The 14,021-nt window shown below is 52.6% G+C and overlaps 2 protein-coding genes across 2 annotated transcripts; both read right to left on the minus strand.

Moving 5' to 3' along the window:
- Positions 1–892: 892 nt before the first annotated feature.
- Positions 893–13,674, minus strand: SLC38A2 (solute carrier family 38 member 2). The gene is made up of 16 exons (XM_051851010.2): positions 13,534–13,674; positions 12,968–13,129; positions 12,788–12,869; positions 12,540–12,655; positions 9,964–10,037; positions 9,775–9,867; positions 9,583–9,664; positions 7,934–8,016; positions 7,625–7,683; positions 7,370–7,537; positions 6,925–7,004; positions 6,732–6,832; positions 5,067–5,191; positions 4,597–4,741; positions 4,390–4,487; positions 893–3,713 (listed from the first exon to the last, which is right to left on the minus strand). Exons 2-16 carry the CDS (start codon positions 13,081–13,083, stop codon positions 3,615–3,617), a joined length of 1,521 nt encoding a protein of 506 aa, XP_051706970.1. The 5' UTR covers positions 13,084–13,129; positions 13,534–13,674; the 3' UTR covers positions 893–3,614.
- LOC138843913 (uncharacterized) lies at positions 5,363–6,687 on the minus strand. The gene is made up of 2 exons (XM_070049724.1): positions 5,680–6,687; positions 5,363–5,635 (listed from the first exon to the last, which is right to left on the minus strand). Exons 1-2 carry the CDS (start codon positions 6,537–6,539, stop codon positions 5,506–5,508), a joined length of 990 nt encoding a protein of 329 aa, XP_069905825.1. The 5' UTR covers positions 6,540–6,687; the 3' UTR covers positions 5,363–5,505.
- Positions 13,675–14,021: the final 347 nt, after the last annotated feature.

Below are 14,021 nucleotides of genomic sequence, written 5' to 3' on the forward strand. Positions count from 1 at the left end.
TCGAGCAGACCCACCTTCCAAGCCTACTTCTGGTTTCTGCTTAATAAGTTGCCATTCTGGTTCATTTGGCTTTTTTTAAAAGATTTATCATTAATTCAAAAGGCAGAAAGAGCAAGCTCAATCTTCTATTCACAAGCTCATTCCTCAAATGCCCACAATAGCCAGGGCTGGGTCAGGCCACAGCTGGGAGCCAGAAACCCCACCTGCATCTGCCATGTGGGTGACAGGGTCCCAAGCCATTGAGCCACCACCCGCTGCTCCCCAGGGGCATCGGCAGAAAGCAGGATCCAACAGAGAAGCTGGGACTCACAGCAGCACCTGGCTGTCACGAGCAGCAGCTTGACCTAATGCGCCACACCTGCCAGTCTTCAAATTAGCATCATCCTATGTACGCAGGGCCTGGGAGACCTGACACAAACCCTTCCCACAGGCTCGCTGGACGCTGAACACCGGGACAACGCCACAGCTTCTGCCCAGGCTTGCTGCCGGTCCTGTGGTGTCATCATGGCACCCAGGGGCCCCCACCCCAGCACCCTCCATTTTGAGCCTGGGTCCCTCAGCTTCACGGCCTCAGCAGGTGTGAGCTGCAGCTCAGGTGCCCGTCGGCTGGTGCACCACTCCTCTCCTTCCCTGTCCAGTTCTCCAGTCTGCCAGGTGCTCCCGACATGCTCTGTGCATCACAGGTGTGGTGGGGTGGGGTCCTGAAACCAGGAAGCGGAGCCAGACCCTTGCCTGTTAGCCCAGGCCTGGTTGACTTCGAGAGCTGAGCTTCCACAAAGCTCTCTGGCAGACACCCCTCCCCGCACCGGTAAGGCCAGGTGCCAGACTATGACACACAATACGTCAGGTGTGACCTCACCACCCGTACTTGAAAACAAACGGACACTGCCACTGAGGAGTAAGCACGTATTTATTTTAGTTCAGTTACAACAAACATCCATTGTTTCATTGAAACGGTGCAGCACTCCCGGCCAACCAGCCGCTCTGGAGCTGCCGGCCTGACGCACAGCGGAGCTATTTACATCTATGTACACGCCTTCAGCACACCCAGGTTCTTGAAGGCCTGCATCACGCTAATCACATGTGGTTTCACTGCGCTAGATCACATTGTAAAACTGCTGCATTTTGAAGATTTAGACTTTATTTAAAATTCAAATAAGGGGCCTGAACTTGCACCAGGTTTTCAGTTAAAGATTTGATGGCCAGCCAGTTTACTGCAAATACAATTTAAACAAGTATCCTCAATGTTTGGGGTCTGCACACAGTTTGCCTGCTTTTACACTGAATTCTCTGTACATGTTCTATGGGGACAATTCTTACAGATATATATAATGGGAATCCATCAAAATGCAGTTAAGAAATGCACAGGACTATATACACTTGAACCCAAGACCCCACCTGACATTATATACAGCCTATTTACAAATACATATGGACAGACAATGTATGTACAGATATCATAAATATTGAAAAATAGGTTAGCTTTCATGGATTAATGCTGTTCTATAAATAACATTACAGTTATAACTGAAACACCCACGGAAGACAGTAATGCAAAATGAGGTGATGAGACAGTGGTTCTAATACTGAAGACCGCTCACTCTCGGGATGCACTGTTAGGGCCTCAAGGCGGAGGAGTGACGCAGCGCGATGTCCCCAGGCAGGCGACTCCCAGCTGCAACAGCCCGGATTCCTTTTCCCTGCTGGGTGCCAGGGTGCTTCCTCCCACACAGAACAGCTCAGGTTCTCAGTCACAGAATCAGCCACTCAAGCAGAAGCGCCAATCTCAGCCTGAGCGGGTGGGGAGGTGGTGGATGTGATCGGTGCGCCCGAAGCCCGGTTAAATGCCAGCAGCGCTGTTTCCAGGCTGTCCCTGATGATTGTGTCTTCACAGAAACTGACAACACTGGACCACCGTTTCCCTCAACACAGCACTACACGATGTCTCCCAGGTCTGTAAGGTTCTAATTACAGACTCGCCTGGCCTGTACACTCAGTCACAGAGTACAGAAAATCAAAGAATGTGTAACAAAACCATGTCTGCCCTTTCTGGCCCTGGCCTGAAGCCAAAAATGCTTAGTTCAAGAGAAAACCTTGGAGCCAGATGACCAACTGAAGAATCCATTATTTGTTTCCCTCAACCACTTGATGGAATTATGCATGTTAGACATTATGCCTGATGAGCAAAGTACCACGTTACTTACTAATAGTCACCATACACCGCAACGTACAATGAGTGTGCTCTTAACGCCGAGTTTCAGAGTGACGCTTTCACCTCTAAAGGGGCTGCACGGCAGGGCGGGCGCGCGCCAGACCGCAGCAGTGCACGCCCATGCCCACTGCTTCCCTCGCTGACCACTCGCTGGACGTAAACAGGGAATTCCACGTTGTACAAGAATGAGATGACAATCCAGTGCAAAGGAGGTTTTTAAGAAGCTTACGGCACGAGGAAGCCAGTGGCCTCCACAAAGAGAGCTTCTACTACACCAGTATCGGGGTGACCTGTGGAAGAGACCTCTACCAGACAGAACACGAACACAACCAAGCCATACATTGTCAAGTAATCGCACTTCCAGGAGACGAGCATTTCGCAAAGCTGTGCTCTGGCTTCGTGCCACCAAATGCCCATTCTTCACTGCTGGAAGCAATGTCCAAAAGGGGCGGGCCCAAAGCAAGGACCCAGGGCTGTCAGCACGGCGCTGCCATCAGATGCGGCTGAATCAACCCTGTCTGACCCAACTGTATGATCTGCAACACAAAATTACTATTTCTCACAGAAATATCCGCATTACCTCCCATTCAGAGGTTGGAGAACTGAACACTTCAGAGTCAATGAGCCAAATTGTTTGGGGACAGAGAAGCGATGAACACGGCAGCTCACCAGAGCCGGCGTAGCAGGAGCCGACCCCGACCCATCGCCCTCCAAGTCAGGTGAGGCTTCAGCGGGAGGACACCACCCTCCTAACTCGTGGTGCAATCTTTCATTGCATCATCTCTCAAAGGTAATTTGGGTAAAAAAGCATTTGGCTTATTATGCCTACAAAAAGGCAAATCATTTCATATCACTATCTGTTTTAAATATCAGTGAAATTGTTTTGTCCGGAGTTCACTGACAACCGTTTCTGGATCAAGTCCAAGAAAAGCAATTTCTTCAAAGTAAAATAGTGCTTCTGAGGTCTTTAAGTATTTTTGGTACAAAAAATAATAGTGTTTTTCCTCAATGGTTATTCCAATACTTTGCAGTAAATTAAGAATTGTTTCTCACATCGAATGATTCCATTAGGCACATTCAAGTAAAAGCATAAAATATCCAAGTTAAAACAATGACACAGCCAAACATGTGGCTTGATAAAAGTTAAGAGTTTGTCCATTCTCTGGAATGGAATAAAATTGTCACTTCCCTTAACCCGAGACTCGTGGTTTTGCTGTGAATATCCATTTCTAACACACAGATAAGTTTCCTTTAAAAAAAAAAAAAAAAAAGTTCACTTATTCTGCACTCAGAAGAACGCGCGAGGAATCTGCACTTCGAAGGAAGTGAAACTGAACACATCCGTGAGACTTCGCAGTCGAGAAGACTCAACACTGGCGTCGGGGCTCGGGGCGCGGTGTCACTAGTGGCCCCCCGTGGAGGCGTTGTCCACCCAGTCCAGGACGATGAGCGCCATGCTGCCCGCCATCACCACCACGCCGCTCAGCAGGAAGAGCAGCGCCTGCACGGGGCACAGACAGCGTGAGCGAGGGCCTCCCGCGGACAGTCACACCTCGCTTCCGAGGGCCTGCTGCCCCGGCCCAGGGACTGCCCCAACTCCACGCAGCAGGCAGGCTACACCACTTACGACCGCAGGTGGGTTTCTGCCATCTTAGAGCAAAGCTTCAGTCACGAACTCAAACCCAACCGCTTGACTACACAGGCTGCGTCAAGGGGAGACGCGGCTTCGCTCAGCCCAACCCTACCATTCAGGGACCGCCATCCCTAGCTCTGATGGAGAGGGACAGACCACAGTGGCAGTGGACACCACAGCCGGGACGCAGCCCCGAGGGCTCTGCAGGACAGCCGCACAAAAGCCACCACCAGGAGGCTCCTCTTTCAGGAGGGCTCATTCACCCAGACACGTCACACACTTTCTCCAGCATTCGCCTGACGCCTGCTGAGTGCCTGGCACACGGCAGACAGAGCCCGACACGCACTGGTTCCAGGGCTCTGCACAGCTATACCCATCTCTGCCAACCAATCCAAGTGCCGAATGCATAGACGATGCCTTTCCCCACCCTGCCTCCACCTGTGAGGTTCACATATACTTCAGAGCGAAGCACACGTGCCCAGGCTGAGGTACTAAATCCAGTACCAGGCTCAGGAGTTTCTGGTCCCCGCCGCTCGTCACTCACCCCGATCTTCTGCACAGATGCCATGGGCTCCTTCTTCACTAACTTGATGTAGAAGGCAGACGGGAGGATGAAGATCAACATGGCGGCTGCAGATGCACCTGCAAGGGACCATCCACTGCGTCTGAGAGCTCAGGAGGTCACTCACTATTTTTAAAAACCTTACAATCCCCAGTATTTCAATCAGCTTGGGCACTTAGTACCACTTACCAATGAAACCAAAGATATCCCTAATTGTCGGGACAAAGATGACCAGCAAATTGGTAAATGCCAAGATAGACACAGTGATGAGACTGTGACGCCACCAACTGAAATCTTTGGCTGCACACAGCAAGTGGGTGATGGAACTCCGGATCTGTAAAAGGAGCAACAGAACATTTGCACGATGCAGCCGTCCATCCCCAGGTAACAGGGGCTGTGTCTGCAACGGCACCTAGTGGAGCGACACCACGCTCCCTCTCGTCACCACCTTTCCACCTGCCTGCCTGACCACTTACAAGAAGCATTCTATAGATCCAGCTGTGGAAAACATGCCCCATGTATTTAGAAAAATCTACATATTTTAAAAAGTCCCTTCAAAACCAGACTTGGTTTCTTTTTTTCTAGATTTTCATCTCTCAGCAAATCCTCCCATCTATAAAAACTCATTCCTACCAAAAGCAGTACAGGCAGTTGCTTACCGGGAAGATGACCACTGGCACGGTGAGGGTGACAGCTACCAGCACAGCCAGTCGGACAATGAGCAGCAGCACGTCGGTCTCCATGACGGTGGAGTAGGTGTGAAGCAGCTCCGACTCCACATGTTCTACCGAGAGACCAAGACGGCCGTGAGTGTTCCGCAGACAAGGTACAAAATCCGACCCATGGCCAACTCTGTTCCAAGGTTATTAGCTACTCACAAAGTGACCACACACTAAGAAGTTAATAAGATTAATTTGGAATTATGCTTGATGCAATTAAAATAACATTGAAGAAAGTTTTTTCTAAATACCAAGTAGAGATTTAGCCACATGACCCCCATTAAAAACAACGGGAGCTAAAACTCTAAATCCCGTGGTTTGGCTCAGTTTCTCTGTGCATGACACAGTCTGAGGGAGATAGGAGAAGAGGCAGTCAGTCTCAGTGTCTGATGGTCTGAGGGAGAGGGAGAAGAGCGAGGCCGCAGTCTCTGTGTGATACAGTCTGAGGAGACAGGAGAAGAGGTAGGCCCCAGTCTCTGTGTGTGACACAGTCTGAGGAGACAGAAGAGGCCCCAGTATGTGTGTGATACAGTCTGAGGAGACAGGAGAAGAGCGAGGCCCCAGTCTCTGTGTGTAACACAGTCTGAGGAGACAGGAGAAGAGGCAGGCCTCAGTCTCTGTGTGATACAGTCTGAGGAGACAGGAGAAGAGCGAGGCCCCAGTCTGTGTGTGATACAGTCTGAGGAGACAGAAGAGGCAGGCCTCAGTCTCTGTGTGTGACACAGTCTGAGGAGACAGGAGAAGAGTGAGGCCCCAGTCTCTAACACAGTCTGAGGAGACAGGAGAAGAGCGAGGCCCCAGTCTGTGTGTGATACAGTCTGAGGAGACAGGAGAAGAGCGAGGCCGCAGTCTCTGTGTGATACAGTCTGAGGAGACAGGAGAAGAGGTAGGCCCCAGTCTCTGTGTGTGACACAGTCTGAGGAGACAGAAGAGCGAGGCCCCAGTATGTGTGTAACACAGTCTGAGGAGACAGAAGAGCGAGGCCCCAGTCTCTGTGTGTAACACAGTCTGAGGAGACAGAAGAGCGAGGCCCCAGTCTCTGTGTGTAACACAGTCTGAGGAGACAGAAGAGCGAGGCCCCAGTCTCTGTGTGTAACACAGTCTGAGGAGACAGGAGAAGAGGCAGGCCTCAGTCTCTGTGTGATACAGTCTGAGGAGACAGGAGAAGAGCGAGGCCCCAGTCTGTGTGTGACACAGTCTGAGGAGACAGGAGAAGAGTGAGGCCCCAGTCTCTAACACAGTCTGAGGAGACAGGAGAAGAGCGAGGCCCCAGTCTGTGTGTGATACAGTCTGAGGAGACAGAAGAGCGAGGCCCCAGTCTCTGTGTGTGACACAGTCTGAGGAGACAGAAGAGTGAGGCAAAGGGAACTTGGAGGCAAATATGCCACTGTCTAAGGGTGTGGTTTTTACCATGGATTTTAAACATTATTGATCAAATACACACGGAGAAATTTTGAATCCTACACTCAATGTTTTCTCATAAATGTGAACACACAAACCAAGTGAAATTTTCAAAGGGATGGAAGTACACACGGCCAAGTGTTAGTCTCATCTCAGTAACAATGTGTGTCTATGTGTCTGAATAAACTAGGCACTGCAACTTACCGTAAAATGTCAGGTATCCAAAGAGAGCAGCAAGCAGGTACATGAGAAACATGGCGAAAAACGAGATCTTGGACACGTTCATCATCCTCCTCCGGCTACGGCTGTGCAAATTCAGAAGAAAAAGCAATTGTGTGTCGGCGGCGGCTAGAATCGGAGTCCAGTATTTCCCCAGTCACGTGATACAAACACTCACCCTCTCAGTTCCTCGTAGATGGGGAGAACAGCAGGGTGACAGACGAACGAAAAGGTCAGGATTGGCACGGCATAGACAGTCTGGAAAACACAGAGAGGTCCACTTAACACCCTGCGTACCACACTGTCACAACGGTTTCACAGCTTCTACTTCACGTGGACAGTCTCAGTCTCTAAGCCTAAGGAGTCGCTTTCACGTAATTAGCTTCCATTCTTCTAATGTGCTCCTCGTGTCACCGCCACTTGCAAATGCGTCAACTACTGCAAGAGTATTACTTCATTCTCGACCACTTAACACACAACCTCTGCACACTCCTCAGTAATGAACCAATCACACGTGCTCTAGAAAGTCCCTGCCAGTCCTCCTCACTTGCCCGAGAGGTGTTTTAAACTTTCCAGAGGCTAACTTCCCTCTGTGCTCCCCTAATGCAGACTGCGCCAGCTACCTGGGAGTTGAAGATGAAGTAACGCGGCTTGCAGGACTCATGGAGAGTCTCGTTGACCGCCGAGCCACGTGCAAAGGCTGCCGGCTGCAGCAAGGTGCCATTCACAGTCTCGTTAAGCATCAGCGCCATCTCCACGGGACAAGGAATCTGGAATTTCTTGCAGATCACCTGGAAACACATTACCCTGTACTTGTTAAACTGAACAGTCTCGAAAGGGCTTTGAAGCAATATTTTCTGAAGGAAAATGGTACTTGCCACAATTAGAAAGAACATCATGCACAACAAAGAAAGGCCACTGGTATATCCCAGATATCCTGTAAGAGGAGAAGAGCGACCGGTGAGGTGGGCTCCGGCGTGGCAGACGCCCCGTCGCCTCCCTGTCTCATCCTCACACTGTCACACAGCTTGCAGCACACTCAGCACAGCCAATCAGACAGCCTCATTCTGCGTCACCATGAAGCGCAGGCCCTCCCGTGGGCCCCTCGAGCCCTCCCGCGGCTGCGCTGCCCAGGCGACCCCCTGTGCCTTCTAGTCTCACGCACTCGTACTCGGGGGTCTGCTCACCCAAGTTCCTCAGCAGTGACAGAGGGAGAATGAGCACCAGCGACACCAGCAGGACCAGGTAGTCGCCGTTCAGGTACCACAATCTGGGTTGAGGAAAGGAGAGGCAAGGTCAAAAGCAGCCACAAAACCCTCATTCTAGAGCAACATCATGAAAACAAACAGACAGAAAAAGACAGGTTTGGGAAAACATCCCTTATTCAAGCCAGCAGTCACTTTTTAACTCTGTGGGCTAGAGGAATATTCACCCAGTTAGAAATGAGGCAGCAGACAGTGTAACCTCTGTCCCTCTGTTTACTCTGGGAAGGCTGCCAGTGGACTCATAACATAAAATACTCCTTAAAGGCTTGGTGCTCATGCGGCCAACAAGGCTGCTTTGTTAAGCCAGGAATCTTATCTTTAAGCACTTGGAGAAAACTGTATACTAACTTGGTTATAACTTTTAGCTTGCAAAGTCTAATGCTACAAACAAGGAAATTTTTTAAAAAATCTTTTGTCCCCGCCAGCCCATTTGTTAGCAAACGTACTTAATAAACATTTCAACAATTCTTTCATGCTTAGTTAAAAGGCACAGGTGAAACCAAAAAGACAAAACAATCCCCAAAGCAGGACTTCCTCCAGGTTGTCGGCTATTTCGTGACACCTTCACCCAGCTTTCCTCCAAAAAGTCAGAGCGAGGCCGTCCCTGAGGGTTCTGGCCCTGCAGTTGTCACAAACCCTTAGACCTCTCCTTTCAAACTCCAACTGCTCTGTGAATTCCACTCACTGCACTGAAGACTTACTTACCCAATTCTGTGCCTAAAGCCACAAGCAAAGATGAACAGCCTGCTCTGTGGTGAGCGGATAAGCTGCATCCAAGCAAGTGGGCCCTACTCCGTGTTTACTTAGAGGGAAAGCTAGCCGTCCACCAGGAGCAACAACTCTGCCGGGAGAGGGAGACTGTTCCACGGAAAGCAGAGATTAAATTTTAAGAGCCAGGACCGGCGCTGTGGTATAGCGGGTGAGGTCACTGCCTACAGTGCCAGCATCCCATATGGGCACCAGTTCGAGTCCCAGCTGCTCCACTTCCAATCCAGCTCTCTGCTATGGCCTGGGAAAGCAGCAGAAGATGGCCCAAGTGCTTGGGCCGCTGAACCCGCAGGGGAGACCCGAAGAAGCTCCTGGCTCCGGATCAGTTCAGCTCTAGCCATCATGGTCACTTAGGGAGGAAACCAGTGGAATGGAAGACTTCTCTCTCTCTCTGTCTCTCCTTCTCTGTGTAACTCTTTCAAATAAATAAATAAATCTTAAAAAAAAAAAAAAAATTTAAGAGCTTCGAACCTAACCAAAAGCCAGACAGGTATTACATGACCTTTTGAGGTAAATCTGCAGCTTCAAACCTAACTCAGGTTGGAGTTCACATCCTAACTTTGACTCCAAGAGACAGTGAGTGCTAGACAATTCACCTCCACATACAGGTTAGAGAGCAGGTGACCAGAGTGTCACAGGGGAGCTACTACCTCTGGCCTCTTCATCCTCAAGTTTCAGGGGTCTCTGGTTGGTTTCCACAGGAACACGTATGGATAACTTACTCTGTATCTGACTAGGACTTAACGTGTCGGACCATTTGAGACTAGAATGGTTTCTTACGAATAACCTTACTTAGCACCTACCCAGTTGTATCTTCAATGTTCATTAATGCCTGGATCACCAAAGGTAACTCATATTTCACTATGAAGAGGTAGCTTGACATCGCTGGAGGAAAACAAAATTATACCATTACAAGTGCAAGATGTGCCACAGGACACTCAAACTCGTGTCACCACTCTGCGCTACACCACAAGCAAAGCCCCCCGGGTGCTTACCGCCGATGTTCTGCATGGTGATGGACCCGGAGGCGGCCAGCTTCCCCACCAGTCCGAACGCCTTGTGTCCCAACTGCTCGTACAGCAAAGACCCTGCGAAGCGAAGAGCAGAGAGGCCAGGCAGACGTTTTGTAAGAGGCAAGACACCATGACGAGCGTACAGTGAGGACACGCAGGAATGTCTCCTACCTCCTTCATTGGCAGTCTTCAGAAGAAGATGAACAGAGTACAGGGAAAAGATTGACACAAATGTCAACAGAATTCTGATGGGGAAAGCAAAGGCACAGGGTCAGAAACAAGCACAGCTCTTGGCGGCTGAAATAACATTAAGCATGGAATTTGTCTTATTCGTGCCCAAATGCCCCCAGAAACAGGTGTGCCCTCTCCTGCTGGCTCAAGTGTCAACATCTTCTCCTGCCTGGCAGTGTCTCAGGGAACAGGCCCACAGCGCTGGCTACAGCTAGGATCTACCCACTGGGGCCAAACTAATCCCAGTGGGGAAGCGAGGATACCGGCACCGGCACTAGCTACTGCTTGCCACTTCTGCCTTCAACATGTGGGTCACACCCGCCCCTAAAGCCAGCCCACGAGGTCTTGTGACGCCCGACTCCGATCAGCTCAGGGAAGGCCTCAGGACCACATGGACTGCGCTGATAAGAGGCAGCGCACCCCTCCCGCTGCAAGCACCAGGCGCTACAAGCTTTCCTAGCAGCTGGGCAAAAACCCGAGAAGGCGCCACTGTGGGGATGCACTTCTCCATAGCCCCCCATGAAGACCCAGGCCCAACCTCGTCACAAGTGCAACAGTGCCTGCGCCAGAATGAGCAGGCCACCACCAGCCCACTGGGGGAGCCAACTTCCCAACTTCTACCAGGGCTGACTGGGGGGTAAACAGTGGTGCAACAGGAAGGGCTGCAGGAAGCCCCGTGGCCCTCAGCTTCCCTGTAGGGCACAGGTGCCCCTTCACCCCAGCTCCAGGTTCCTGCCAGCCAGGAAAGCCAGGAGAAATGGAGGCTGCTTTAAAAAAAAAAAAAAAAAAAAAAAAAAAAAAAAAAAAAAGGAATAAAATCCACATTCTGCAAACAAGACAGTCGTGTGGCTTTCGACTCCGCGTGAGCAATCCGCATGCAGGGCTACTGAAGGGGCTGGCCAGGGAACCACGGCCTGCTCCCACGGTGCCCCGGTGGGGTCTACTCTACCACGGCCTAGGGCACCTCTGCCTGGAGATGCTGTCTCCACGACGACCCTGAGGGACAGAGGGGGCCCCTAAGCTCTGAGTCAGGTGTGAGCGGACAGGGCAGCACAGAAAAGGGTTAGCTGGGAGCTGCCGAGGCTGGTGTGGAAACCCATTCACCTGTGCACCCCTGGACACACGGCAGACACTGATGAATGGAAACTCACGTTAGCCACCTTCATGTCGCTTATCCACTGACTCAAATGGTTGACCCAACACAGAAGCACTTATGAAAGCACAGGGGATTTCAGCAGCGCCAAGACCCACAGAACTTCACTTAGCAAACAGATGCCATCTTATCTCCTTTAAATCTGCACTACAGCCACACCAGTAGCACTTAAAAACTGCCTCCAGTTTTTACACCAAGAGCCAGCGAGGACTTCCAGTATCTAACAGGACATCATTCAAGTTTCCCACTAACACTTCAGGATTCTTCCCATGTAAATTCCTGGGCACAATCTTAGTGGGAAGTCTGAAAAAAAAATCATCCTAATAAAAGGAGCCCAGGTGGCTCCTCCCTCCCAGGACCCTAAGGAAGGTGTGGCTCAGCGTGCAATGCCACAAAGCAGGGCTGTGCAAACTGCTTCTCTTTCAGGAATATTCTCTGGTCCTGGAGAAAGTGACTTGGGAAGGCACCAGTCAGCTAACGCAACACATCTGTGGCAAAGCAGCAACCCCACGCTACGTGGAAGGGACGACTAAGTCAGCTTCTTCCCTCCCGCCAGGAGTCTACCAACAATAAACCTGAACAGTTCTGACATGCACACCACTGAAAGACACGCCTGCATCTGCATTTTGTTCAGCATCTATTTTTCATCAAACTCCAAGGGTTCGTGATGCCAAGGGTCTTTCACCTCCAAATTCTATCATTCTACCCAGGCATTCACACTGGAAAGTCAAGAATAATTTATGCAAGGGGGTCGGAGGTGCTTTTAAACACAAGCACTAACTGGTACTAATTAAAACATTCAGTTTTGGCCACAACACGGATCTGAAAATGACAAACACTGGGGGGAAAAAAAGAGCACGAATTGCTCTCCAGCACTCAGAAAACTGTGACTCACTGGTCTGAGGAGGACGTTCCAGACTAGGTAAATACCACCACACCTTGTACCTTGTTTGGAAGAATTTTCTTTCCCTTATGCATGTGAGGGGCCAGAGGTCCTCGGGGAGATTTTTTGTTTTTACCAAACAGATGTGGAGACGCTGTCCTGACATTTGTCCCTTGTGCATTTGCCCCCACATTACTGACAGCTCCCCTGGACGTCTCGACAGTTCACTGGCACACGCGTTGCGATTCTGCCTTGGCCAGTTCTCAGTGCTGGCCTGTTTGTTTCCCCCCCTGCATAACTGGCATTCTTGACACCGCGCAGTGTGTAGGAGCACAGAGACCTGGGGGCTTCTCACACGTTTGAGTACAGGATTCTTAAGCCAACTACTTTGACGGTAAATTCAGTTTCTGGAGCCAAAACACGTTCTTATCATGCTACGAACGGCCCTGCACCGCACACTCACTGCTTACACATACTTACATAAACAGAGCAATTCCAGTATTAGCCATGGCATAAGAAAGCCCAAGGATTCCACTGCCCACAATCGCATTGCTCAGATTAAATACTGACATTCCAAAGGAAGTAGTACCTGGATGCTACACAGAGGGAAAACGATAACCAAACATATGACAAGAATTAAACGGGGGAAACCAGCGTTGGGCAAGTCAGATTTGAATGACTGCGTGAACAGCCACAGACACACACGCCAATCGTCAGCCGCAACTTACAAAGTCAGTTTCGTATTTCTTCTTGCCCAAATTCGACTCCAGCAAAAAGTTCTGGTTTTCGGGATCTACGTCCGCGTAATGGCTGCGAAAACAAAAAAGGAAAAGAAAAAAAACCCCGGTGTGTACGCGGTCCTGTCAGGCGGCGCCCGCGGCCGCCCCCGGGGGCGCGCGCCCGCCCACCTCTTCATGGCCGCCTGCTTGGTGGGGTACGAGTAGTTGAAGTCGCTGTTGGAGCTGTAGCTGCTGCTGTCCTCGTCCGGGGAGATGCTGAACCTGCCCATCTCGGCCTTCCTCATGCTGCGCGCGCTCCTTTTGTCCTTGGCGCTGCACCGGCCCGGCCGCCTGGAAGGTGGAGGCGGCGTCAGCCCCGCGGCGCGCGCTCACGTGACGGCCCGAGTGGAAAAGTACCAGGCGCGGCGGGCGGGGCGCGCGGGGGGCGGAAAAGTACCGCGCGGGGATGCGCCCGCCCGCCGCCTTCCGGGCCTCCCCCACCCCGCGCCAGGCTCGCGGGGCGCCCGGACCCCCCGGCCGCGCGCCTCTGCGGCAGCCGCGTCCCCGGGGAGCGCGCGCCGGGCCCCCTCCCCCAGCCCGGGCAGAGCTGATGCAACCGGGCCCGCCGATTGTCAAACCCGCCCGGCCGGCCGCCGCCCCGCGGCCCCGGCCCAGCGCGGCCGCCGCAGACCCCCGCAGCCGGGTCCTGCGTGGCCGCAGGCCCGCGCCCCCCGCCCGCCGCCCCCGCGCGCTACCTCGGTGGTCCCCGCTGTGGTGCCCGCAGAGCGCAAGCGTGCGTCCCCGGTGCGTTTGTCGCACACACGATTCGTGGCGACGACGACGGCGACTACGACTCCCCCCGGAGCGCGGGTCCGACAAAAGGCAGCAGAGACGGCTGGGGCAGGCGCGGGGCAGGGCGAGCGGACGGCCGCTCCGGCGTGGTCAGCGGGCGCGGGGCGGCGGCGCCGGCGGGGCGCGCGGTTATAGCGGCGCCGGGACGCGTCAGGGGGCGGGGCGCGCTTTGTGTACCCGCAGCACCTGGCCGCGCCCCGCCCCGCGCCGCCCCGCCCCGCCCCGCGCCGCGCGCCCGCCCCCCGCGCTGGCCCGGCCGCCCGGCGCGACGCGGGGCCGGGGTCGCCGCGTGTCCCCGCCGAGGGCGGCGGCCGTGCGGGGCCGGCCCGGCCGGAGACAAAGGCCGCCTGGCGGTCACGAGCGCGGGCCGCCGGAGGAATACTGCCGTGGG

Source organism: Oryctolagus cuniculus, chromosome 9 (genome assembly GCF_964237555.1).
Source record: "Oryctolagus cuniculus chromosome 9, mOryCun1.1, whole genome shotgun sequence".
Taxonomy (NCBI): Eukaryota; Metazoa; Chordata; class Mammalia; order Lagomorpha; family Leporidae; genus Oryctolagus; species Oryctolagus cuniculus.